Source organism: Heterocephalus glaber, unplaced genomic scaffold (genome assembly GCF_053883595.1).
Source record: "Heterocephalus glaber isolate CG9 unplaced genomic scaffold, H.glaber_assembly_v1.0 deba00001497, whole genome shotgun sequence".
Lineage (NCBI taxonomy): Eukaryota > Metazoa > Chordata > Mammalia > Rodentia > Bathyergidae > Heterocephalus > Heterocephalus glaber.
Window position 1 is genome coordinate 1,750,690 of NW_028258320.1, and position 26,884 is coordinate 1,777,573.

General features: G+C 36.1%; 1 protein-coding gene across 3 annotated transcripts in view; it reads left to right on the plus strand.

Annotated features, from left to right (window-relative positions):
• The window catches only part of Zfand3 (zinc finger AN1-type containing 3), a 308,517-nt gene that overhangs the window by 57,236 nt on the left and 224,397 nt on the right, over positions 1 to 26,884 (plus strand). The window contains exon 2 of one of the 3 annotated variants that reach the window (XM_087185356.1): positions 17,900 to 17,962. The exons of the other annotated variants lie outside the window; for them this stretch is intronic. Within the exon in view, the coding sequence (XP_087041482.1) occupies positions 17,922 to 17,962 (41 nt within the window). The 5' untranslated portion in view covers positions 17,900 to 17,921. The remainder of the gene's footprint in view (positions 1 to 17,899; positions 17,963 to 26,884) is intronic. 3 annotated transcript variants of the gene reach the window in all.

The following is a 26,884-nucleotide window of genomic DNA, read 5'->3' on the forward strand; positions in this document are numbered from 1 at the left end:
CCTATTTTCTTTGATTATAAATAAGAAAAGAATTAAACTAAAACATTGCTTCTTAATTTCAAAGACACTATTAGAATTTTAAGATATTTCTGAATTTTTGGGGGGAACTAAAGAGAAGTTTGAAATTATAATATTAGTTTGTCTAGAAGTAATCATGATAAAGCTATTTTTGTTGGCTACTTCATTAAAAATTTAAGTCACTGAGTGATTTTCATAGTCCATTCTCAAAGATTGTTGAAAGCAGACATTTTTAGTACAGACATATCTGAGATACTAGTGCAAGTCTGCTTGGTAGTGTGTTATCCAATGACCTTTGAATTTCCTGTGTCACTTAAAGAAAAGAGGACCTTATTTTTACTTGAATCACTGTGAATGTCAGTGGGAGATACCTCTGTGGTCTCTGACTTTCAACAGGAGTAAGGTCAGATAAATTCACCAAGCCTTTTAGGAACTTGTCTGTTAAGGGCACTGTGTTATCATGAAACATATAGACTGTTTTGTTAAGGACTTGAATGTTCACACTGAAAACAACTCCATTAATGGAGAAGGCTTTTCTTTTTTATCTTAGTTGTTTAGTGTTTTGTCCTAGACAAATGATTATTCAAATGTACAATTTTGGGGAACACAAAAGAGAATGGACAGAAATGATTGGCCTGCAGGTAGCTGGGTGAAGAACTAGTTTAAAGAACAAAAGATTTTTCCTTTTCTGGTGGGGGTGGGGGTGGGAGGTGGGTGGGTGTAGTTTCTGTTAACAGAGACATGGATCACCCCCACTGGAGGGGGCGATGGGGCGATCAGACTCAGGACTGGCTCCTTTTCTTTTTCTCCCCCTTTGTACTTTGAAGTGAAGCACATATTGGTGCAGTAAAGAAGCAAACCCAGCCTCACTGTGAAACTTGTCTGGTGTGGGTGAATCACAGATGGAAGATGTTAAGGAAAATTCATATTTTCCTACATGAGAAAATTAAAATAGAAATGAAATTTAAACGAATAGAAACAAAGTAGAAATAGAATGGCTGTACTACCCTTATTTCTCTGTTAAGGAGCTGTGATTCTAAGCTTCCAGCTGATCGCTGCTCACTTAAGGCAGGGACTGCAAGTGAATTAGAGATATAAATTCAGATAAGGCCTTGGATTACCTTTTTTGTTTTTGTACTGCATCTGCTGTATTTTAGACTAGTGAAGAGAGGGATTACAAGCTACTGATTGTGCCTTTTCCTCTCTGTGGCACAGTCGTTTTGAGGAAAGGAGAGTAGAGGTTCTACTGTGGGTCTTTAATGTGGATTTAAAAGTTTTCATTCTGGATTAGTAGAACTTCTATTTTATTTGACTAATGAAAAATAATAACTTTGAATATCTTATGAGGTGTTTGATATAGTCACTTAAACTAGTGTCCTTGCTATGAAATGTTAAGAATTGTCACAATAACACCAACACTCAGTCTTTGACAAAATTAACAAAATGTGCTTTGTGGGAAGGACTAATTGTCCTTGTGATTGAGTCTAAGACAAGAGATAGCTTACTAGTGGAAGAGTACTTTTAGGTCAAAGCTTGAATTTTAGTTCTGGCTTTCTTACTTTGGTATATCATTTAACATTACTGATCCAGAGTTGCTGTTATACCAGTTGGCACAATAAAACTTTTTTTTTCTAAACACAAGGTGCTTGTGAAGATCAATGAGCACATACATAAATGGGGGAAGCATTGGCACTGAGGTTAGTGCTACTTGAAAGTTAAATACAATGTTAGTTGTAGCTTTTTCTTAGACATGTTTATTGGATTGAAGAAACTTCCTTTAATTCTTAATTTGCTGAGAGTTGTTTTTTTCCTTACAAATGTCCACTGACTTTAGTCACGTGTTTTTTTCTGCACCTATTGATGTGGTCTTTTGGGTTTTCTTCTTTTAATAATGGGGAAAACATTTGGCCCTTGCCTTGTAGGAGGGATAGCTGAATAGAGGGAAAAACAAAATAGTAATGGTTATATCAGTTATAATTGTTTTACAAAGATGTGGTGGGAATGTGAAAAGAGGAGTAGTGAAATCATCCTGATAAAATCGAGATGTCTTTCAGAGAAATTCAGCTGAGATGGAGCTTTGGAATTTGTGAGTGGAGAGAAGTGGCATGTCTTGGGTAAAGGGCATGGTGGTTGTAATGGGTTGCATATTGGAGGATAGTGACTACAGAGGGTGCTCCTGTGCAGGGGTGGGTTAGGAAAGGAGCTTTACATGCTATATTAAGGTTTCTTCTTATATGGGGAGTCAAGCAGAGTTTTGAGAGAGATAATTAGATTTTGGTGGTAAAGATATCTCTGCTACAGTGATACAAAATAGATGAAGAGCTATTTAACAACCTTATATTCTTGGGATGAACTTCACTTGATCACAGTGAGTCATATTTTTAAATATATTGTTGGATTCCCTTTGTTATTTCAAGGATGTTTCCATATATGCTCATGTTTTCTGTGAGATTATGATACAAGATGTTATACTGGTAATAAAGTGGTAAATGTTCCTTCCTATGTTTTCTAGAAGGGTTTGTGTTAAACTGGCGTTTCTTACCTTACTAAGTTGGAGAAAATTAGCCAGTGAAACTATCTGGGACTGTGATTTTCTATGTGAGAATACATTTGATAAGGAGTTCAGTTAATAGAATTAGGGCCATTAGGATTTTTTAGTTTATGTTAGACTAGTTTTGATAAGTTCTGTTTTTCATGTAGGATCTGTAGTGATAAATCTTCTTTCATTTGTGATATTGGTATTAGGTATTTATCAGTTTTACTGCTCTTTTTAAAAACAACTTTTGCCCTTATTACTTCTCCCTATTGTTTATTTTCTTAGGAACTGATTCTTGCTTTTTATGTGCTTTCTTTTGCTTTGGGCTTACTTTGCTCTTTTTCTCTCATTCAGAGGGAGAATTTCAGGACATTCTCATCTTTTCAAATATCCCTTATTTTCGTATACTGGTATTTAAAGGTTTAAAAGACTGCATTAGCTGCTTCCAAAGATTTTGGGATGTTGTATATTTTTATTCTGTTTAAAGTATCTTCTAATTTCATTTATAATTTCTTTGTTCCACTAGATATATTGTTACATTAGTGGAAGTTTTCTAGTTATATTATTGTTAATTACTTTCAAATTTAATTTCATTTTGGTCAAAGAATATGTTAAACTACTAGCCTTTTGCAATTTAGTAAGAATTGTTTTATGGTTTAGCATAGAGTAACATATGCTGGTCTTAGTGTAAAGAATATATATTCTGCAGTTGTTGAGTGGAGTATTCTATAAATGTCGATTTCTTCAAGGTTATTGATAGTGTTGTTGGATCTTCTGTATTGTTATTTTGTAAATCTAGTTTTATCAATTAGAGAAGAATATTAAAATCTCTGGCTATATGGATGTTTTTTGTGACTTTTAATCAAATTAGCTTTACTTTTCCTTGGTAATTGACTTTATAATATGTGAATGCTTTACCATAAAAATAAATTTACCATAAAAATAATTTTTCAATTTTTCAATTTCAGTTTTTCAGTTTAATGTTCATGTTCAAGGTGGATTTGGAAAAAAAATTTTTTATTAATTGAAAACTTGCTCGTTTAGTATATGTAACCTAGTAAGAAAAGGGGAGGCAAGAAATTGGTTATTTAAATTGAGTTAGCCTGTCTCCAGCCTCCACTGCCAACTGCTGATCTCCACGCTGTACCCAGGAGCTTCCAGGAAACGTGCACCTTCATTCTGGTCCTGGGTTCTCCATAGCACCAGGCAACAGACTTGGCAACTGATAGACCAACCTCATCGAAGAACAGACCAGTGCTCCAGAGGAGAGGCTCACTTCAGTACTGAAGTCATACCCTTCCGCACAAGACTGAGAGACAGCCTTGGGAGATAGGCTTGGCGAGGGTAAGAGCTACATAAGGCTCTTCTGGGATCCCCTGGAAGGCCCAGGCTCAGACCAGGAAGATCACGGGCCTTTATTCTATTGTAGAAGACCACGTTTGATGGAAATAATCATCAGAGGGAGCAGTCCTGAAGAAAAAGACATGTGGTCTAGTGATATGTTTGAGCTCTGGCCCTGCTGGTAACATTTAGCAGAAATCAATGCTTTGAATTATTAAAAGTTAATATAAGAGGGGCCTAATTGTCTTTACTAAAATCAGAGTCCTCTTTGTTTTGGTAAAGGACTTTTCATGAGTGCTTCCTAGGGTTTGTCAGTATCCAGTTGACATTTGATGCCATTGGCCCTGAATTTACTACCATTGACAAAGTGAGGTAGTAGTGGCTGGAAATTGGTTTTCTCTCTATGCCAATACCTAGATTGCCTGGGGGTTCATAATACTGTGGCTCACTCTTGAAGAATGGGGCACTGGGCCAAAGAATTTACAAACTCAAGTAGAAAAAATAAAAACAGAAACATGAAAAGACAAGGTGACAAAATGCCTCCCCAAACCCCCAACTCCCCCAAAATTGGTATAGGGAGGGGGAGGAAATTGTAAGCTACACAGCAGCTAGGTCTGAAAAGGTACCAGTGGAGATAAAACAGTTCTATAAGGTGCTTGGCAAATTTAAAGAAGATTTAGCTTATATAATGACCATAGTGAAACAAATGACCAGCAAATCTGGAGAAGACACTGACAAACAGCTAGTGGAGCTGAAGAAAGAGATGTAAAACATGAAAGCCTAGGATAGAAAAGAATGAGAGACCATAGGAAAGTTTCAAACAGATATCCAGGAGGTTAGAAAGTATGGGTAGCTGAAGTGACCAGTGTGAAGACAAAGTTGTGGTGAATGATCAGTTAGTGAGAGATACCTTAAAAACAAGGGAGCATGAAAAGTGAATCTAACAGCTTCTAGATGACTCAAAGAGGACTAATATAAGAATAATTGGAATTTGTGAAAAATCAGAGGACAGCACAAAAGGCATAAAAAATCTGTTTACACAAGTAACAGCAGAAAATTTTCCAGACATGGAAAAAGAATTTTACAAATAAGTGAACCATATACAATCTTGAATATCCATGATCAGAAAAAAACCACTCAATGCCGTGTAATAATTAAAATACCAGACATACAACACAAGAACAGAATCTTAAAGGCTGCTAGAGAAGAGCATCAGATCACCCATAAAGGAAAAGCTATTAGTATTACAATAGATTTCTCAACACAAACCTTAAAGGCAAAGACAGCCTGGAATGAAGTGTTTCAGACTCTTAAAGAGAACAGCTTCCAACCCTGACTGTTATATCCTGCAAAATTATTTTTCAAAATTGCTAGAGAAGTATACTTCCATGATAAAAATTAAAGAAATTAAGGACCACCAAACCAACATCCCTTAAAATTCTCTAGGATATCTTAGAAGGAGGCCATGAAGCTAACCATGCCAAAAGGTCCAATAAAATGAATATATCTGGTAGGGGTACCAATTAAATAAAAGGGAAATAAAGCAAAGCAGCAACTGAAAGTTAATACAATGACAGGAATAAGTCAGTACTCACCAGTTATAACTATCAGTGTAAGTGTATTCAACTTGCCAATCAAAAGCCACAGATTAGCAGAATGGATCAAGAAACAGTTGAATGGTATGTGCTATATACAAGCAACACATTTAACACAAAAAGAAATTCATAGACTAAAAATCAAAGGATAGAAAACAATATTCCACACAACAGGAACCCAGAAACAAGCAGGAGTAGCTATCTTGTTTTTAGACAAAGTGGATTTCACGCCAAAGGTGGTCAAAAGAGGCAAAAGAAGGACATTACATAATGGGTAACAGAAATATTCGTTGGAAGTGATAAAAATTATAAATGTGTGCCAAACCACGATGCACCTGCTTTATAAAACAAACTTTAATGCACATAAAAGATCAGATAAACATTGATACGGTTATAGTGGGGGAACTCAATACCCTACTATCACAAATAGATCAACTAAACAAACAAACAAAAAATCAAAGTTGAACCAAACCCTTGAATAAATGGATTTAATAAATAATATACAGGGTTCCATCCAACAACAAAATACACATTCTTTGGTTGCACATGGTGCTTTCTCCAAAATAGACCACAAAGTAGTTAGTAAAGCACACCTAAGTAAATACAAAAGAATTGAAATTTTACCATAGAATGGTAAATCACAATGGTAGATCACAGTACAATGAAACTAGAAATCAATAGCAAAAGAAACCACAGAAACTATGCAAACTATGAAAATTAAGCAAAACACTCTTGAATAATCAGTGGGTCACAGAGGAAATTAAGGAAGAAATAGAACAATTCCTAGAATTACATGATAATACCAATACAGCATACCAGAGCTTAGGGGACACATTGAAAGCACTCCTACGAGGGAAGTTCATAGTGGTGAATACCCACATCAGAAAAATGGGATGAACCCAAATAAATAACCTAATGATGCATCTCAAGGTCTTAGAAAAACAGGAACAGTCCAAGCCCGGAGCTTGTACAAAGAAGGAAATTAAGAAGATCAGAGTAGAAATTAATGAAATAGAGACTAAAAAAATACAAAGAATTAGTGAAATGAAGAGCTGGTTCTTTGAAAGATAGACAAACTCTTAGTTAATCCCCCCCCGCCCCCAAAAGGGGAAAAAAAGGACACACAACATACTAATAATGCATTTAGAAATGAAACAGGTGAAATTGCAATACTACTGAAATCTGGAAAATTATTAGCAACCAGTTCATAAACATATATGCCAAACAGTTGGCATGGTGGCACATACATGTAATCCCAGCACTCAGGAGTCTGTGGCAGGGGGATCAGTGAGAGTTCAAGACCAAACAGTTGGAGAACTCAGAACAAATGGAGAGATTCCTAAATACATATCAATTGTCAAAACTGAAGAAGACTTAAAAATCTCAAACAATCCAGTAGCAGGCAATGAAATTGAAGCAGTAATAGACTACCAACTAAGAAAGTGTAGGATCTGATGGGTTCATAGCAAAGTTCTACAAGAACCTCAGGAAAGACCAAACACCAGTACACCTCCCATTGTTTAAATTGAGAGGGAAGGAGTACTTTCAGAATCATTCTTGGAAGCTAACAGTACATGGAATCTAAAACCAGACAAGGATCCAACCGAAAAAGGAGACTAGGCCGATTTCTCTAACATGGATACAGAAATCCCTAAGGAGATACTGGCAAACAGAATGCAACAAATCATCGCAAAGGTCATACTTCATGACCAAGTAGGCCCCAGGCCAGAGATGCAAGAATGGTTCAACACATGCAAATCAATAAATTTAATTCATCACGTAAAAGAAGCAAGGACAAGAACCACATGATTATTTCACTGAATGTAGAAAAAGCCTTTAAAAGAATCCCACATGCATTCATGATAAAAACTGTGAAGAAAATAGGTATAGAAGGTCATTATCTCAATCTGATAAAAGCCAGTTATGGCCAGCCTACTGCCAGTGTCACATTAAATGGTGAAAAGCTGAATGGCTTTCCTTTAAAATCAGGAACAAGAGTCAAGGATGTCCATTATTACCACTCCTGTTTAATATAGTCCTCGAAACATTAGCTAGAGAAATCAAACAAGAGAAAGAAATGAAATGGATACATATAGGAAAAGATGAAGTCTATATACCATTATTTGCAGATGACATGATCTTTTACTTATGAGGCCTAAAAAACTCCACCAAGATTTCTAGAATTGACATTCAAATTCAGCAGTGTAGCAGGATACAAAATAAATGCATAAAAATCAATAGCATCCCTATATACTAATAATGAACTCACTGAAAAAGCAATTATGAAAACAGTACCATTCATAGTAGCATCAAATTAATTTCTTAGGTATTAACCTAACTAAGGTAGTGAAAGACCTCTGTAATGAAAATTGCATCATACTGAAAAAGAAAATTGAGAGAGGACGTCAAAAAATGACAAAATATCTCCTGTTCCTGGATAGGCAGATGCAACAAAATCAAAATGGCTATACTTCCAAAAGTGATATACAGGTTTAATGTAATCTCAATCAAAGTACCAATGTCATTTCTCACAAACTTGGAGAAAACAATCCTAAAATCTGTACAGAATTAGAAGAGATCCAGAACCTTCCCGGTCGCCAAACCACCACCCCCAGTGCCAAGGAGCAGAGCTGCTCCTATCGCTGAGGAGGTGAGCCACACAGCACACATCCCGCCCCACCCATTGAAATGAGAAGACATGTAAAAAAGTCTCAAAATCAGACTTCCACATCACCTACAGCAACCCCAACGGGAAACGAGATGGAACACTCTGATACTCAACCACCTGGACTCCCTGATCTAGCAACGAAAGAGGATCTGGAAGAAATGAAATCAGAAATAATTTCTCAGATAACAGCAGAGATTGTGCCCATAGTGCAAGATATGATTAATAAATCAAGAGAGGACACAGATGAAAAAATAGAGGAGCCTGAAGAACATGATGGAATCCCAACATAGGAAACAAATGAAATCCATAAAACAGATGCAAACAGATTTCCAGGAGATTAAAAGCTCTATTGAAAGTCTGTGCAGCAGAATGAGCCAGTGTGAGGACAGAATTTCAGATATAGAAGATAAGATTGTAATTAGTGACCAGGAAAAAAAAATTTCTTTAAAATAGTAAAGGATGATGAGAAATCAATCCAGCAGCTGCTAGACAATGCAAAGAATAACATAAGACTGATTGGGCTCAATGAAGAAACAGGAGAGAGTGCAGATGACATAAAAAAACTATTCACAGAAATGATGGCAGAAAACTTCCCAAGCAGGGGAAAAGAACTTGGTATACAGATAAGTGAGGCATATAGGACTCCAACTAGCCTTGATCAAAAAAATCTACACATAGGCATATAATAGTTAAGATTCCAGAAACTCAACAGAAGAACGAAGTTCTACAAGCAGTTAGAGAAAAGAAACAAATCACATACAAAGGAAAGCCCATCAGAATCATAGCAGACTCCTCAACACAAACCCTCAAGGCAAGAAGAGCTTGTAGTGATGTGTTCCAAGCCCTAAAGGAAAACAGCCTCCAACCCAGATTGATGTACCCTGCAAAACTGTCTTTCAAAATTCATGGCAAAATGAGATATTTTTATGACAAAGAGCACCTTAGGAACTTCGTGAATACCAAACCAGCCCTCCAAAAATTTTTAGACATCCTAGGAAAAGACAACAAAGATCACAACCCCAGGAAGCCCAGCAGAATGAATCCATCAGGCATGACAAGAAATTAAATGCAAAGGGGGAGAATCTAACAAAAAGAAAAAGTCATGACAATGATAAGTCAATACGTATCAGTTATAACCATCAGTGTTAATGGCTTCAACTCACGAATCAAAAGAAATAGATTGGCAGAATGGGTCAAGAAGCAAGATCCAACAATAGGCTGCACACAAGAAACAATTCAAAAAGAAACTCATAGTCTGAAAGTTAAAGGGTGAAAAACACTACTCCATGTGATGGAAACCCATAAAAAGCAGGAGTAGCTATCCTCTTTGCAGATCAAGTGTATTTCAAACCAACACTGATTAAGAGAGACAAAGAAGGACTCTACATCCTTGTAAAGGGAACAATCCAAGAGGAAGAGATGACAATCATAGATATATATGCACCAAACACTAGTGCACCCAACTGTATAAAACAAATACTAATGGACATGAAAAACCGTATGAGCACTAATACAATAGTAGTGGGAGACCTCAGTACCCTACTGTCACAAATAGATCAACTAGACGAAAAACAAGCAACGAAATACTAGAACTCAATCAAACTCTTAAACAGACTTGACAGATGTTCACAGAGTGTTCCACCCGCAAAATCAGAATACACTTTCTTTTCAGCTGCACATGGGTCTTTCTCCAAAATCGACCACATACTCGCTTATAGAACATATTTAAGAAAGTGCAAAGGAATTGAAGTTATCCCCTGTATATTTTCAGACCATAGTGTGATGAAATTGGAGATCAATAGCAAAAGAAACCACAAAAATTACATAAACACATGGAAATTGAACAACACACTTCTGAATAAACAATGGGTCACAGAGGAAATTAAGAAATCACACAGTTCCTTCAATTAAATGACAATGACAATACAACCTATCAGAATCTATGGGACACAATGAAAGCAGTCATACGAGGAAAATTCATAGCAGTGAATACACATATTAGGAAAACAGCGAGCCCAATTGAACCACCTGATGCTGAACCTCAAGCTTCTAGAAGAAGAAGAGCAGGACAAACCCAAAGCTCATACAAGGGAGGAAATTATAAAGATCAGAGCAGAAATCAATTCAATGGAGACTAAGAGAACGATAAAAAAAAAATCAATGAAGCCAAGAGTTCATTCTTCGAAAGAATCAACAAAATTGACAAACCCTTAGTCAACCTTATCAGAAAAAGGAAAGAAAAGGCCCAAATCCATGCAATTAGGAATGAAAAGGGTGAAATTACAACAGACCCAGCAGAAATCCAGAGGATCATCAATACCTACTTCCAGAACCTAAATGCCAATAAGATGGAAAATACGGAAGAAATGGACAGACTCCTACATACATATGAATTACCAAACTTGAATGAAGAAGTCCCAAAAATTCTAAACAAACCAATATCAACCAATGAAATTGAAAACGTAATTAAAAACTTACCAACTAAGAAAAGCCCGGGTCCTTGATGGCTTCACTGCTGAATTCTACAAGACATTTAGAGAGGAACTGCTGCCACTACTCTTTAAACTCTTCAATGAAATTGAAAAGGAAGCAATACTCCCAAATTCATTCTTGGAAGCAAGCATCACCTTGATTCCCAAAGCAGAGAAAGACCCAACCGAAAAAGAGAACTATGGGCCAATCTCACTAATGAACATAGATGCAAAAATCCTTAATAAGACACTGGCAAATAGAATGCAGAAGATCATCAAGAAGATCATACACCCTGACCAAGTGGGATTTATCCCAAGGATGCAGGGATGGTTCAACATAAGCAAATCAATAAATGTAATACACTGTATCAATAGGGCCAAGGACAAAAACCATATGATCATAGAGCCGGGGATTTTGCTCAGTGGTTATGCCGCCTGTCTTGAAAGCGTAAGGACACGAGTTTGATCCCCGCTACCAAAAAAAAAAACCAAAACAAAAAATAAAACCATACGATCATCTCAATAGATGCAGAAAAAGCATTTGACAAAATCCAATAAGCGTTTATGATAAAAACCCTACAAAAAATTGGAATAGGTGGTCTTCTACCTCAATCTGATAAAAGCCATCTATGAAAAACCAACAGCCAGTATCATACTAAATGGTCAAAAACTGAAACCCTTTACACTAAAATCAGGAACAAGACAAGGATGTCCACTATCACCACTCCTGTTCACTATAGTCTTGGAAACAGCCACAGTAATTAGACAAGAGAAAGAAATAAAAAGAATAAAGATAGGAAATGAAGAAGTCAAATTATCATTATTTGCAGATGACATGTTACTCTATATAGAAGATCCCAAGAACTCCATCAAAAGTCTTCTAGACTTAATAACCAAATTCGGTCAAGTAGCTGGTTACAAGGTCAACACACAAAAATCAATAGCTTTCCTCTACACGAATGACAGACTCACTGAGAGAGAAATAGGGCAAACAATTCCTTTCACAATAGCATCCAAGAAACTGAAATTCCTAGGAATCAACCTAACAAAAGAAATCAAAGACCTCTTCTCTACAAACTATAGTTCTCTGCAAAGAGAGATTGAAGGGGATATCAGAAAATGGAAAGACATCCCTTGCTCCTGGGTAGGAAGGATCAACATAGTGAAAATGGCCATACTTCCAAAACTGCTATATAGATTCAATGCAATCCCAATTGAAATTCCAGCAGCATACTTCACAGACCTTGAGAAAACAATCCAAAAATTCATTTGGAATAAGAAGAGACCTAGAATAGCAAAAGCAATTCTAGCCAACAGAGACATGGCAGGGGATATCACAACCCCTATCTTGAAACTATTCTGCAAAGCCACTGTGATAAAAACAGCATGGTACTGGCAAAGAAACAGACCTGAGGACCAGTGGAACAGATTAGAAGATGCAGAAACAACTCCAGACACACTCAGTCACTTCATGTTCGACAAAGGAGCCAAGTACGCTCACTGGAGGAAAGATAGCCTCTTTAATAAATGGTGCTGGAGAAATTGGGTTTTAACTTGCCAAAGATAAAAACTAGACCTGTATCTCTCACCATGCACTAAACTAAAATCAAAATAGATTAAAGATCTAAATATTAAAACAAATGCTGCACCAGCTGGAACAGAGGTTAGGTAGAACTCTTGACGACATTGGTGGAGGAAAAGATTTTATGAACAAAACCTCAGTTGCCCATGAACTAGCACAAACAATCAACAAGTGGGATCTCTTCTTACTAAAAAGCTTCTGCACAGTGAGAGAAACCACCAACAGTGTGAAGAGACAATTCACAATGTGGGAAAAAATTTTCACTTGCTGTTCCTCAGACAAAGGTCTACTATCTAGAATTTATAAAGAACTTAAAAAAAATCATACTTCCCAAATTTAAAGACCCAGTCCAAAAATGGCCATCTGAAATGAACAGACATTTCTCAGACAAAGAAGTAGAAATAGCAAATAAACATGACTGCTATCATGAAATCCACCAATAACAAATGCTGGCAGGGCTGTGGGGAAAGAGGAACCCTGGTCCACTGCTGGTGGGAGTGTAGACTGGTACAACCACTGTGGAAATCAGTATGGAGATACCTCAGAGAACTAGGACTGGAAGTCTCATTTGACCCAGCTATTCCCCTGCTGGGTATCTTCCCCAGAGAATTAAAAGAGTCATACCACAGTGATATATGTGCGCACATGTTCATAGCAGCACAGTTTGTAATAGCTAAAACTTGGAAACAGCCCATTTTCCTATCAGCTGGAGGCTGGATAAAGAAAATGTGTTAAAAAAAAAAATAAAATGGAGTACTGCTCAGCCATAAAAAATGAAAAATTAGAGACATTTATAGCTAAATGGATGCACATTGAGGGAATACTCTTAAGTGAAATAAATAGGACAAACGTGTGTAAATACTGAAAAGTTTCTCTAGTGTGAGAAACTGAAAGTGTAAATAAGTACTAAAAGGTATAATAGATAATGTGAAATAGGAAGAAAAGGAGCAAAGGGGAAGGAGAAGTTGGAGGGTTGGGGAAAGGAAAGAAGGGAATGGAATTGATATGAGAAAATGAAAAATGGAAACAAAGTCTTTGTACGTAGGGAGGGATGGTGGGGTTGAAGGGATGGCAGGGGAAGGGGGAAAAAATAAGAACTAAGAGATTATGTAAAGGTGCAAATTTCCAGTGATGAATTTCATTATATTGTATACCTAAAATGTACCAATAAAGTTGATTAAAAAAAAAAAAAAAGAGAGAGACTCAGAACAGCAAAACCTGTCTTGGGTAACAAAACCAAAGCAGGTGATGTGAAAATCCCAGACTTGACGTTACATTATAAAGCTACAATGATTAAAACAGCATAGTCCTGGCACAAAATAGAAGCAGCTGAAACAACCTCAGGCATATATATAGCTATTTGGTCTTTGGCAAAGAAGTATAAAACACATTGAAATCTAGCCTCTTTAATAAATGGTGGTTGGAAAATTGGACATTCATTCTCAGATGGTTGAGTGTGTTCTGTCTCTCCATACACTAGATCAAAATCAGAATGGATCAAAGATCTAGTGTTAGGGGCTGGGGATTCAGCCCAGGGGTTCCAGTGCCTCCCTCACAAGTGCAAAGTCCAATCCCCAGTACTCCCTCCAAAGATCTAGTGTGAAAGCAGAAACACTTAATCTGCTGGAAGATAAAATAGGTATGACTCTTGAAGACATACTCTCCCATCCCCATGTCACATGAGGTTTGATGGGTTGATGATTTCAGCACTTTGATTTCAGACCCGGAGCAATTATCTTTGGTCCAAGTTGAAGTCTGGCACGTCAGAGCAAGATCTCTCATGTCTGATCCGTACTATGTGTAAACTTACTGTTCCTTATCCAGACTTCGATGAGTTGTGTAAATGTTAGTTTTCATGTTCTTTACTTTGAAGGAGGTAGTTGGATGGCAGAGAAAGAACATGTTGGGACTATTTTGCTCTGAATTGTCTTTGTGCTACTGGCATAGATCTTCCTCCTTACCTTCTCCTCTTTCTTCTCCCTCCCCATCCTCTCCTCCTCACCATCTTCTCCTCTCTTTTTGGTCCAGTAGAAATAGTTTTCTGTTCAACCCTCAATTTGCATTCCAAATGCAGAACTGATTTTTTTTGGGGGGGGGGAGATAAATGGGTGGATTGATTTTAGAAAGTGGGAGAGATGGAATTGAACCATCTTTGTTATCCTTGTTACCCTCATGAAATTGCATAGTATGGGAAATTAGCTCTTACCCTGATGAAATGGAATTTTTTTTCTGTATATAAATTTCTGACTAATTCATAGAAAATTCTGAGAAATGCATAGGTATGTGCATGTCCAGAACCTAAGTGAATTAACTGTATGATCAAAAGTACTTAACTGTGTCTGAAATTTTGCTTTGCCTGTACTTAGTAAATATTTAAAAAGAATATTCAGATGTGATGAATTGATAGGGAACAGTTTTAGATAACTTAATAGATTGAATATTAAGGTAGTTGTAGAAGCAAAATAAGTAATGTGTTCTTTTAAGATTTGCTTTTCCTGTAACTCCTTGTTTAAGGTGAGGATTATCTGATTCTGACCAGTAACTTCATTAACCTAACAAATTTACCATGCCAGGGAATTTACAATGTATATGGCCTATCTTTTGTTTGTGACTTGTAAATAGAAACTGGAATTGTATTTACATGTCAAAGGCCACTAGGGATGAGATAATAGCTAAAAAGGATATAAAAAGGGAAATGCAGAACAAAGGGGGGGAGGATATTGACCAGACTGGTTTCTGGGGTTCCCGTCTGCTTGCAAGAAGAAATTTTATTATTTTATCCTAATTCTGTGTCTCTGTGTATTTCTTTCCGAGATTTCTGCAACAGAATGAGCATACTTTTTCTTAACATGGATGATAGTGAGTTGATTATTGGTAAAAGATTATCTTGTCTGTTATAGATCCTTCAGAATGTGAGCTTGGGTCTGAAAATAATAACACTTGGAACCAGATATATTTGATATTTAATTATTTTGAACTAAATACCGTGTTAATTGTCAGGATAGTCTGAGGGCGCTGGCGTGAAACTTTTGTGGGGGCTGTGTAATAGGCTGAACATGGGGACAGACCATTAGTGCTGTTAGCACCTGTATTCCTAGAATTAAAAGCAGAATCTTTATGATGTTCTATATGTTCGGTTAAAGAAAAGAATCCAGTAGCTTTTGGAGGTTGAGAGATACGGGTTATTTTTGTTCAGGTAAAAGTTAAGTCAGTAAAGGATTTACTAAAATGAAATGTTTTTCTTTTCCATTATCTTGGTATTAAAAGAAAGGTGAATGGACAAAAAGCCATTAAAGGATTTAACTTTAAAAATGGAGCTACAAAAAACACACTGGCTGTCCATTTTACTTTAAGCTTCATATTTCAAAACTATATTCACAGTTTTAGAAGTAAACTTTCCAGTAACTGCATGGTAGTAACCAATGCTTTTCTCCTCTGCTTTATCCTGTTGTGTCGTTGGCAGCAATGTGCAGCAGTTCTTTTTGATCTAAAAATTACTTTGTTTGGAACTGAAAACAAAAATGTTCTAATCTCCTAGTAATGTTCTAATCTCAAGCAGTGGCATAACTTGCTGTGGGAGTTTAGTGAGAATCCCTCACTGAAATGCTCCAGGCTTGTTTAGACTGGACCTTTTAGAATCTGAAGTTTGAGCTGGGATATATCCCCCAGAGAGAGGACATTTCCTCTGAATTAAAAATATTTCTAAGGCATTAAAAAGTCTGTATTATATGTTTGGAGAGAACATTGTCTAAAATCATTTATTCAGAACTTAGTTTCAGGTAAGTTTTGTGCAAATCTTTTATCAGTGATACATTTAATAGTGGAAAATCCTTTTTTACAAACTATGTAGTTCTAGATCACACTTGGCCATCATATATGTTCTGAAAAGTTCATTGTTAGATTCCCTACTGTTTTATACTAATCCTTTATAAAAGATAGTCTGCAAGGGAAGGCTGAGATGATGATGGCCTTCAAAGAACTAGGCAGTAGCTGACCAGACTCTTTGGCATTATGCACAGATGTAGATTTGATTGCTTGTTCTTTCTGCTTAGGCCAGCGAGAAACAGGATTGCTGCTGGAAAGAGGCTGTTAGTTTTGGGGAAGCCTAATCTTTAATCTTTTCACAGGTTCCCCTTTCACTAACTAGAAAATAAAACAGCTGGGCCGCAGGGGCTTAACTGTTTTCAGATTTCCTTAGCCACAAAGTACCTGTCATAGTGGTCCCCCCCCCCCCCCCCGCCTTTTCTTGCTGTACTGGGGATTGAACCCAGCACCTTCACTAAGAACTACATCCTCATCCCTTAAAATTTTTTTGTTTTAAATTTTGAAATAGTCTAACTTAGATGCCTAGCCTGAGCTTGAATTTGGAATCCTCGTGCCTCAGCCCCCAGAGTGCTGGCATTACAGGTGTGTGTTACTATCTCTAGCTCAATATACACTTTTGAACATACTAACAGCACTAAAGAAATAATTTTTAGTCTTTGACTCCTTCATAGATTTTTATTTCTGGATTCATGGGGTCAAGAAAGTTTCATTTTTGAGAGAACAAGGAATTCAGGGATTGATTTGACACAAGCAGAGTTGAAAACAGTATTTAGGATTTGAACAACAGTAGGTTTAAAAAAATCATTCCTCTGGATATTAGTATGTGATAAATAAGTAGTATGAACTTTAAAAGTCTCTTGTTCTACCACATGAAGACTATAGGGCTTAAAACAGTGGTCTATGTCAAGACAGTTTTGTTCCTTTCACATCCTGATATCCAGTTTAATTTCACTGGTGTTAAAACAGAATGTGCCCAGTGTTGAATTCTTGTTGTTTTCTAAAGCATGGTTAGTTGCCACAATAGCTGTGACATTGGGGTGCTTTTCAGTAACAGCTCAGTTGTGCGGTCAGGTTGCTGGATGTGTAGGCAATACTAGAGAGGGTAGAATTTTACCACAGGGCTTGGTTAACAAAAGTATTACTCTTTGTATATTGCTTAAGCAGTCTAACCTCGCTAAAATAGAAATGATCAATGATGACTTTGGATTAACTGTGCTGATTGCACTGATTCTTTTACCAGTATGGGGGCAGGCCAGATTAAGCCCTCAACCCTAGGCCCTTCAGATTCTGCTTATGTGGGGGCAGTGGTCAAACTAGAAACATTATGTAGTCTGCCTCTTTTCTTCCTTCTCCCTTTACCCAAAGGCAGAATGCTTTGTTAAGGGTTCCCAGGCCTTCAAGATTGTTCTAATGCTTGAATAGAAGATTGAAAGACGTGTTTTTCTGGTTTAGTTCTGAGGGTCGGTTCCTGCCACTGCAGTCTGCTTCTCTGGAGAAGGAAAGCAGAGATGAATGTAACTCAGAGATACTAACCTCACTGGTCTATACACCCCTCCTCCCCGTTTGTTTGGCTTGGAGAGTTTGTGTCTTTATCCTCCATTGTGATTTCAGAGATGAGGGATAGGACTAGATTAGCCCAGTTCCTGGTCTGCAGTACATATAAGGATGAACAGGACATAGTTGACCAATTCTCTTGGAATTTCTTATCAGAAATTCTTTGTCTCTTTTTAAATTTATTCAACGTAGGACTTTGGAATTTGTGCTTTTGTCGCAAACATTTACTTCTGCTTAGGATATTTCAGAGGTTGTTTAATGTTTCACTAGCCCTAACCAGAATACGGTTATATTTTAAATATCTTACAGTTCTGGTTAACGAATCAGTGACATGGGTCATAATTCAGTCAGTGTGCAAAAACACATGTGGAGGTAAGTGGATTCTAGAATAATTTTATCTCATTGTACCAACAGTATTGTCACTGTGTAGAGAATTAACGTTGAATTTTTCTGTTCTTCCTTCTCCCTGTCTCTGTGTCTCTTGCTGTTGACAGTATAGAAAGTATCCATATTACAAATGAATTTTGTTTCCAAGTACTTTTCAATAGCTAAGCCTTTAGAAATCCATCCTGTATGAAAATGATTTATTTCTTTCATTCTCTATTCCCCCTTCTCCTAGCCACCCAAAAGTAGTTTATAATATTTAGGAGATTTGTCAGGCCTGGCAACTTACTGAGTTAGAGTTTCTAAAGGTTATGGTCATCCTTTGTGGAAAAAATCTTGGATGACCAGTATCCTTTAGAGCCCTTGAGGACAGAAAGAGGTGTAGACTTCTGGTTAATGTATAGCTCTTGTAATAGAGAGTGACTTTATACTTTATCACATATAATTGGGGGATTGTTTGGAACAGTTGTGTTATTTGTTTGAGACTTCCCAGGGTTTTGAAGTGATTGAAAATGAAGTATGTTTTGATTCACAAAAGTATTAGAGTAGTTGAGGGTTATATATTCTTTGAGGTATTGTTAGGATATAGCTCCATTATGGCTTCAGGCTCTAGACCACTCTGAAGGTGAACTTTTTAGAGACGAGTGCCCAAACTGTAACCCCAAACCCACTTATTTATCACAAAGTGCCAGCACTGCAATTAAACCTGAGTTACTGAGGTTTTAGTTTAAAAAAACTCATACATTAATATTTTTTTGTCTTAAAAGAAAAACAATAACGTGTGCCATAGGTTTGCCACTACTGCATGGGTTTGCCCCACTGCTCTAGATAAGATGTCTGTGAGATTTCTTGGTTGTGCCATTGATGTCTACTATAAATATTAAGTGGGAGGGAAAAATTACCAGCAAGTAAATTAGATTGTAGAGTCATTCCAGGTGTGTAGTGATGTCACTCAGAACACTTAAAAAAAAAAACAGATGTAAATAAAGAAAAAAATTATCAGGGAATTCATCAAGTTAATGTTGGGTGGAGAACATTTATCATACTTCAGTTGTTCCAGCTCTTTCCACATTATAGTACTTCCGCAATCCATGTGTGAAGTTCTGGGAAGGAACTGACTTCCATCTTTACCTCTGTCTTCAAATTTCATTTTGACATTTGAGTAAGTCTAACAAGCCTCTTGTTTAGATATTCACATGATTACTTTTGAGAACTCTTGCTCTTGAGCCTCTTTTTTTCTTTTTTGTTTTTTGAATACCAGGATTGAACTCGGGACCTTGCCCTTGGAAGGCAGGTGCTGGGCCACTGAGCTGGCCCTTGAGCCTCTTTAATTACTCCATTGCTCTCATTGCTCAAAATGTCTTGGGCCTCAAGTCTGTATTCAGGGGCCAAAAAACATTTTTTTCTGTTGGCCAGTTAGCCTGAAGTTTGATATATCTTTGGATGGCAGAAATGACAATGTTTTTCAGAGACAAGATGAGGGAAACAAAGCATGGGCAATTATCAAGTTGAAAAATGCTTAAGTCTTTACTGAGGTAACTCAGTAGAACAATGAAAAGAGCCTGTCATGTGTCCAAGGACTGTGCAACAACAAGACTTGCGTGACCTTAGTTTCCTCATATCTACAACCAAAAGCCTATCTCTTCATAGGATTGCTGTGAGAAATAAGTAGTTAGTAGTTGGCTTATTTTTGAGTGATAGCCTCTTTCCAGAATAACTTTCTTGAGGTTATTTTTTTCAAACCCAGCAGTTAGTTGTGCATAGTTTATTTTAAAAAATAAAAGGAAGAAAAAAATACTCAGTGTAATTTTGAGCAAAGCATCTGAATAAATACTTTATAAACCAAAAAACATGCTGATATTCAGCCTTGACTACTACAACCAAAACTAGATGACAAGGAAAACCAGTGCTAGGTTTAAATTGAGGAGTAATGTAATCTCAGACAAGTACTTAAGCATTCCTAGGCCTTAGTTCTCTGTCTGTACAATTAGAAGGTTAGACTTGATTTATTAGATAGTTGGTTTGAATGGTTGAATCCTGAAACAATATTAGTTGTCTGGACAGGAGATCTTCCATAGTCATGTATTCGGCATTGATTGTTTCGCCACAGTTGCTCAGTAAAGCTGTTACCTTGTAAAATTTGAGAAAGTTGCAAAGTATGCATATATATTAGTGTCTGTGCATATGCTTCAAATGAGAAGTCCATGTAGTAGATGTTATAATCCAGAGCTATTGGTTATCTGTCATATTCTTGGTTTTTTTGTATATCCTTTTATTGGTACATTTTAGGTGTACAATATAATTACATTCATCGTTGGAGATATGCATCTTTGCATACTCTCTTGGTTCTTATTTTTTTCCCCTTCCCCTGCCCTCTCTTCAACCCTTCCATCCCTCCCTATTTACAAAGACTTTGTTTCCATTTTCATATTCTTGTTCTTTAACTTGATAATTCAATTAGTGAAAAATTTAAAGCAAATAGAATATTTTCATAAAGTAAGAAGTGTGGCGATATGGTTAAAAAAAGGCCCTTTGGCTTTTTTTATTTTTTATTTTTTTGGTACCAGGGATCAGACTTGGGACCTTGCACTTGCAAGGCAGGCGGTGGAACCACTGATGTAAATCCCCGGCCCTCTTTGGCTTTTCTTTTAAATGTCATCCTAAGTATAAATTTTGATTTTGGATTTGAAAGCAACGAAGTTGCAGAATAATGGAAGTAATTCTCTTGTGAGAGTACATCAGAGCTACTTCTCAGTTTAAAAGAAATGTGGTTATTGTTCTTGGCATGTATAAGAATTTGTATTAAATATGTAATCATCATGACTTTCTTTTTAAAAATCAAAATCATTAGTGCTTTATACCAACTAAAGTATTTGCTCTACATCAGGATTATTAAAAGAAATATATTTTAAATCAGTTAACCTTTATATATAATATGTAAGTCATAATCAAGTTCAAATTTGTGATAGGAATGCTCTTGTGATAAAAAGAAAAAAATTCCTTGCCTTAAGTTATATTCCCTGATGGAAAGAATCTTGTCAGGGCCAAGTCCAATACAAATATAAAATTATATTTAGTTTTCCTTCCATTTATATTGGGCAGTTCTCTTTGATACTAGATGCAGCTCCCATAAATATGCCTTACATGGATCTTAGCTGAAAAATATGTTTGCCTTATTGAGTTTGGTTGTTTTTGCCTGTGAGTGACTTAATAACCAACTAAAATAAGGCAAATATATATATATATTTTTTGGTACTGGGGATCGAACTCAGGACCTTGTGCTTGCGAGGCAGGCGCGGTGCCACTGAGCTAAATCCCCGGCCCCGCAAATATATTTTTTAACATATGTTTGATCAATGAGTATAATCTAACTAGACTGACAATTTTTTTATTTTTTGGTACTGGGGTCAAACTCTGGACCTTGTGCTTGCAAGGCAGGTGGTGGAGCTGCTGAGCTAAATCCCTGGCTAGACCGACAATGTTTATTGAACACCTCTTATATTATGGGGGCAAGTTCTTTTTATTATTGATTACAAAAGGAGGAGAATTTAATGTACAGGCTTTAAAAAATTAGTGTATGGACTTTTGGAAAGCAGATGACCTTGCCAAATATATATTTATATATTAATACTTTTGAAGTGTAGTTGTCCTTTTCATTGTATTGATATTTCTACTTGTGTGTTCCAATCTGTCATTCTTGACTACAGTAAGAAAGCATCTGTAGATTCTTCTTTCTGTATTCCTTGCTAGTTTACCAAATAGAAAAGTTTAAGATAGAATTGTAAGTTAAGGTCTCTACTTAATTATGTTACATCGTCCTGGTAAGTACCAAAGTCCACATTCTAAATTTTATATATGTTTCAGTTTCTCTATATTAGAATATGGTTGAAATTTTTGCAGATTGTGATTAGAAAATAATTTTTAATAGATGGATAAAAAGTTTCTTATTGTACATTAAACTTTGTTAAAGACAGGCTTGCAACTTTGAACTGGACATAATTTAGTCTCTGATGCTGTAATAGATCAGCTCTACTGAGCTCTGAACTAGTTTAATGAAGTCAGATAATACTGTATTCTAAAGAGAATTAACATCTGAAATGTAATTGCATAATTATGGCATAATCTGTAGGAATGCATAATGGTTTAGACATCTGTACTTTTTCTTTTAGAGCTTAATTTTCCCATGTCATTTAGAATGTATATGCAATGAATTTTTTTGTTAGACTTCTTTTTCCATTTTTCCACAGTGCTGTGTGATCCTTGGAAATTTATGATTAGATAGGATATAAATGGTACTTTATAGGTCAAGTGTTCTTTTTTGTTGGATTTTAAGTATTGTATGTTTTATAACTTGCAGAAAGATTACCTTTAAAAGGTGAAGATGTAAGAGACTTGTATAGACTGCATTCTCTTGGATGTTGCTCAGTCTTTGGTTGTTTCTGGCTGTGAGTGACTTAATAACCAACTAAAAGTTGCCTAAATAATGCATTTCTACCAAGTGTGAAAGACTGCTTTTAAAAAAACTTTCAAGCTGGATGTTAGATGCCTCTAATCCCAGCACTTGGGAAGCCGAGGCAGGAGGATTGCTGTGAGTTCGAGGCCAGCCTGAACTATAGCAAGATCTCGAATCAAAACAAAGAAACAAAACAGCAACCACAACAGAATTCATTGCAGACTTATAATTTCTAAAATACAATACAAATACTGTGACAGTATAAAATTACTATAGAGTTTCTGAGTGCTTGGTAAGTGCTTGCTCTTCATTTCTGTACTTATAGAATGGTAACAGATACTTTGCAGACTAGCAGGATTTTATGGAATACCGTTTTCGAGTAGCATGGGTTTAAACCACACAGACATTTAGTATTTCACTTAACAAGAAGGCTGGATTTGGTGGTTTCAGCAGTTCTGCAGGGTTTTTTTTTGGTACCGGGGATCAAACTCAGGACCTTGCACTTTTGAGGCAGGTGCGGTGCCACTGATCTACATCTCCGGCCCAGCAGTTCTGCAGTTTGCTTGTACTTCCCATTATGTTTATAGTTCCAAATATTTTTTCCATCAAATGAGGGGATCTGAAGCAAAAAAGAAGGAGGGGAAAAGGGATCTTTTCTTCTTCCCTGTTTTCTGTATTATTAGAGAAGAAAGCTTTCCCCAGTTGCCATTTCCCACTCTCAGAAAAATCTCATCTCAAATTCCACAACTAGGTCACATAGCTACATTTATAAGAATTCATAACAAAGAAGAGCAATGGGATTTCCACTGGCTTAGACCAGTTTTTTTTTTTTGTTTGGTTGGGTTTTTTTTGGTTTTCTTTTTTTCGGTGTCAGGAATTGAGCTCAGGACCTTGTGCTTGCCGGGCAGGCGTGGTGCCACTGAGCTAAATCTCCAGCCCTGACCAGTTTTGATTCTCTGGGCTGGCTCCCAGAAGAGAATAAAGGAAGAATGGGTATATTATCAACAGTGTCTGCTACACTAAGAGGTCAGTCCAAGTGTCTCATATGTTGAATTTTATAACGTGTTGTAGTTAAGAAAGGCATAAGAAAGTGAGAAGAAAATAGTAAATGTATTTGTCTTTGAGGCTCAGTGTTCTAGATGTATTGGACTGGCATATGTATTGGACAGGCATTATATGTATCTGTTTGCTTTTGATGTGCTGGGATTTGAACCCTGGAGCCTCATACATGCTAGGTAAGTTCCTCTTACCAGCCCAAATGTGAATATGTGAATATGGAACTTGCCATTGCCCAGGCCCTGTGTAGTACTTGCCTACTTGCTAGAGTGTATCTGATTTGAACCATGATTTAGTAACTACCTAGGCTTTAATTAGCTTGAAAAAATAGAAAATTATTGTTTGTCGATACAACTTGTATTGTGTAATATGTTTTTACTACTTTCAAATGTATATATCATTTTTAGAACCCACACAGCATATATTTTAAGAAGTGATTTATTTTTATTTTATTTTTTCCTCCTGATTACTTTTGCATCTGTGTTGGAAAAGTGAAGTGATTTGGCATGCTAAGGCATATTCCATCCATCATCTTCACGATAATTCATTTGAACAACTAGGCCTTGTGTTACATTACTGCTTGCATTTAGCACTCAGTTCTTTTAGGAAGAAAGCAAGAATGTTAAAAAAAAAGTATGGATAGCTGCTCATAATAACAAGAATTATTTTAATTCTTTCTGTATTCATAATCCTGGCTGAAACATATACAGGCATTGTATCTATCTGTTTTCTTTTGTTTTGTTGGGATTTGAACCTTGGAGCCTCATACATGCCTAAGTAAGTTACTCTTATCAGTGAGTACATTTTTATTTTTTGGTACCGGGGATCGAACTCGGGTCCTCGTGCTTGTGAGGCAGGCAGTGGAACCACTGAGCTAAATCCCCGGCCTGTGAGTACATTTTTATTTAGCCTAGTGTTGTGATTTTAATTTGTGTTCTCTGATGTCTGATGACATCAAGCTGTTTTCCATTTGCCATATTAACCACATGGATGTCCAGAATTTTGAAGTGCTAGTTCAAGTCTTTTGTCTACTTTAGATAGAGATATCTGTCTTAAACTGATTTATAGGAATTCTTTATATATTTTACCATACCCATCCACCCACTCACCGCATATATATATATCCATTGCAGCTATCTTCTCACCAAATGTACTTTACTTTTTTATTCCCTTAGTCTTGTCTTTTCTCTACAGGACTAGGGATCGAACTCAGGGCTCTGTACATGCTAGACAGGTGCTGTACCACTGAGCTATGCCTTTCTTCCCTAGTTGTTAGTGTTTGTTAAACAGAACTTCTTAATTTTAAAGAAATAGAGTTTGTCAATGTTTTATGTCATCAGTGTTCTTTGTGTTCAGGCAAGTTTTACCTTTTCTAAAATTACAGAGATGTGCTGTGTTTCATTCTTTTAGCATTACTGGTTTCAGTTTTATAGTTGGATCTACTGTACACATTTATATGTGATGTTAGGTAATGGTGAAAGTTCATTTTTTTCCTACAGATATCAAGTTGATCTAGTAGTATTTATTGAAGAGATAGTTTCTCCCCAGTGATTTGATATGGTGGTGTTTATCTTTAATCAAGTGACTGAATATGTGTGGGTCTGTTTCTAGGCTTTTTATTGTGTTCCATTGGTTGGTTTGCCTGTTTCTGCATCAGTGACACTCTGTCTTTATAGCTGTAACTTTCAGGTCAGTCTTGATATTTGATAATTTTAGATCCTATAGCTTTATTATTTGTCTTAGTTATTCTGCATCCTTTGCATTTCTACATAATTTTAGAGTCAGCTTGTCAATTTCAATTAAAAAGAAATGCTGGAGTTTTGATTGAAATTCTCTTGACTATAGAATAATTTTGGGAGAATTGTCATGTCATAATATTGAGCCTTCCAACCATAAGCATGGAGTATATATTTCTATTTATGTCAGTCTTCTTTAATTTCTCTCAGCAATGTCTTGTAATTTTCAGTGTAGAAGCCCTGTATACTTTTAGATTTATTTCCTGGTAGTACTTATTGTCTTTTGGTGCTATGGTAAATAGAGTATGGTTTAAATTTCTTTTAAAAAAAATTTGTTGCTTTGAATGTATAAATAAAATTAATTTTGTCTATCTTATGGTCAGTGACCTTGCTAAATTCATTTGCAAATTGTAATAGTTTATAGATTCTTTTGCATGGTTTATGTGTCTAGTCATACTATAAATATGACAAGTTTAAGTATGTATACATAATGACGTTTATTTCTTCATTTCTACTCTTTACAATTTTTTATTTGGCTTTTCTTGCTTACTTTCTTCTTTTTTTTTTGTACCAGGGATCGAACTTGAGCTTTTGAGGCAGGCGCGGTGCCACTGAGCTAAATCCCTAGCCCTTTTCTTGCTTACTCTTCGTTAGCTAGGATCTTTAGTATAATATTGAGTAGGTATAGTGATAATAAATCTGTTTGTCTTTTTCTTAGCATCAGGGGAAAACAACACAAGATTTCACCATTAAATATGATGTTAGCTTGGTATTGTCAGTCTTTTTATTTAGTTATTCTAATAAAGTTAGAGTGACATCTTACTGTGTTGACGCTTATGTTGTTATGATTTTTCTAAGGTGGCATGAATTAATGATCAAAAACTGTTGTTCATCTGGCCAATTTAGATGTACATTTGAATTTAAATTATATACATAAGTTAGTACTTGAAATAAGCACCATTTAAATGAGATTGACCAACTTTGAGCCTTTATGTCTTAATAGTCAAAATTTCCATTATCTTTGGATATTTCAAGTAAAATATTTTGCAGTTCTGTGACTTACATATTTTAAAAAGTACATGGACATGGTGCAATATCAGCAGTTCAGAAAGATTTCCAGTGGAAAAAAGTAAATATTTTTACCACAGCTCACCATTCCTTTACTTTGAGAAAACCTCTCTTACTAAAGTTTTTTTTTTGGTAGAAGGTATCCCTTCATATTTTACTGTGCTTAACAATTATACATTTAAGCAATACATGTTTACTGCATGCTATATAAACTCTTCAGCTTATTGTGACATATTTTGTAGATTGTTCCCTATCAACATTTTATATAAAATTATATAATTCTTTCAGATAGCTACATGTTATTCTCTGTAGATTCAGCATACTTTAGTCTTTTTTTTGGTACTGGGGATTGAACTCGGGTCCTTGTGCTGGCAAGGCAGGCGGCAGAACCACTGAGCTAAATCCCCGGCCTAGTCTCTTTTAATAGACATTCAGGTTGTTGCTAGCTTTAACTATCATTTAATTATGTAACTTTTAAACAGTGCTACTGAAAGGCTTGTAATACATGTCTTTCTGTATATGTGTGAGGATTTCTCCCCACATTTATTGTTAATGTTTTTATTTATAACTTAACTTGTATTTTGTTCTTAAAAAATT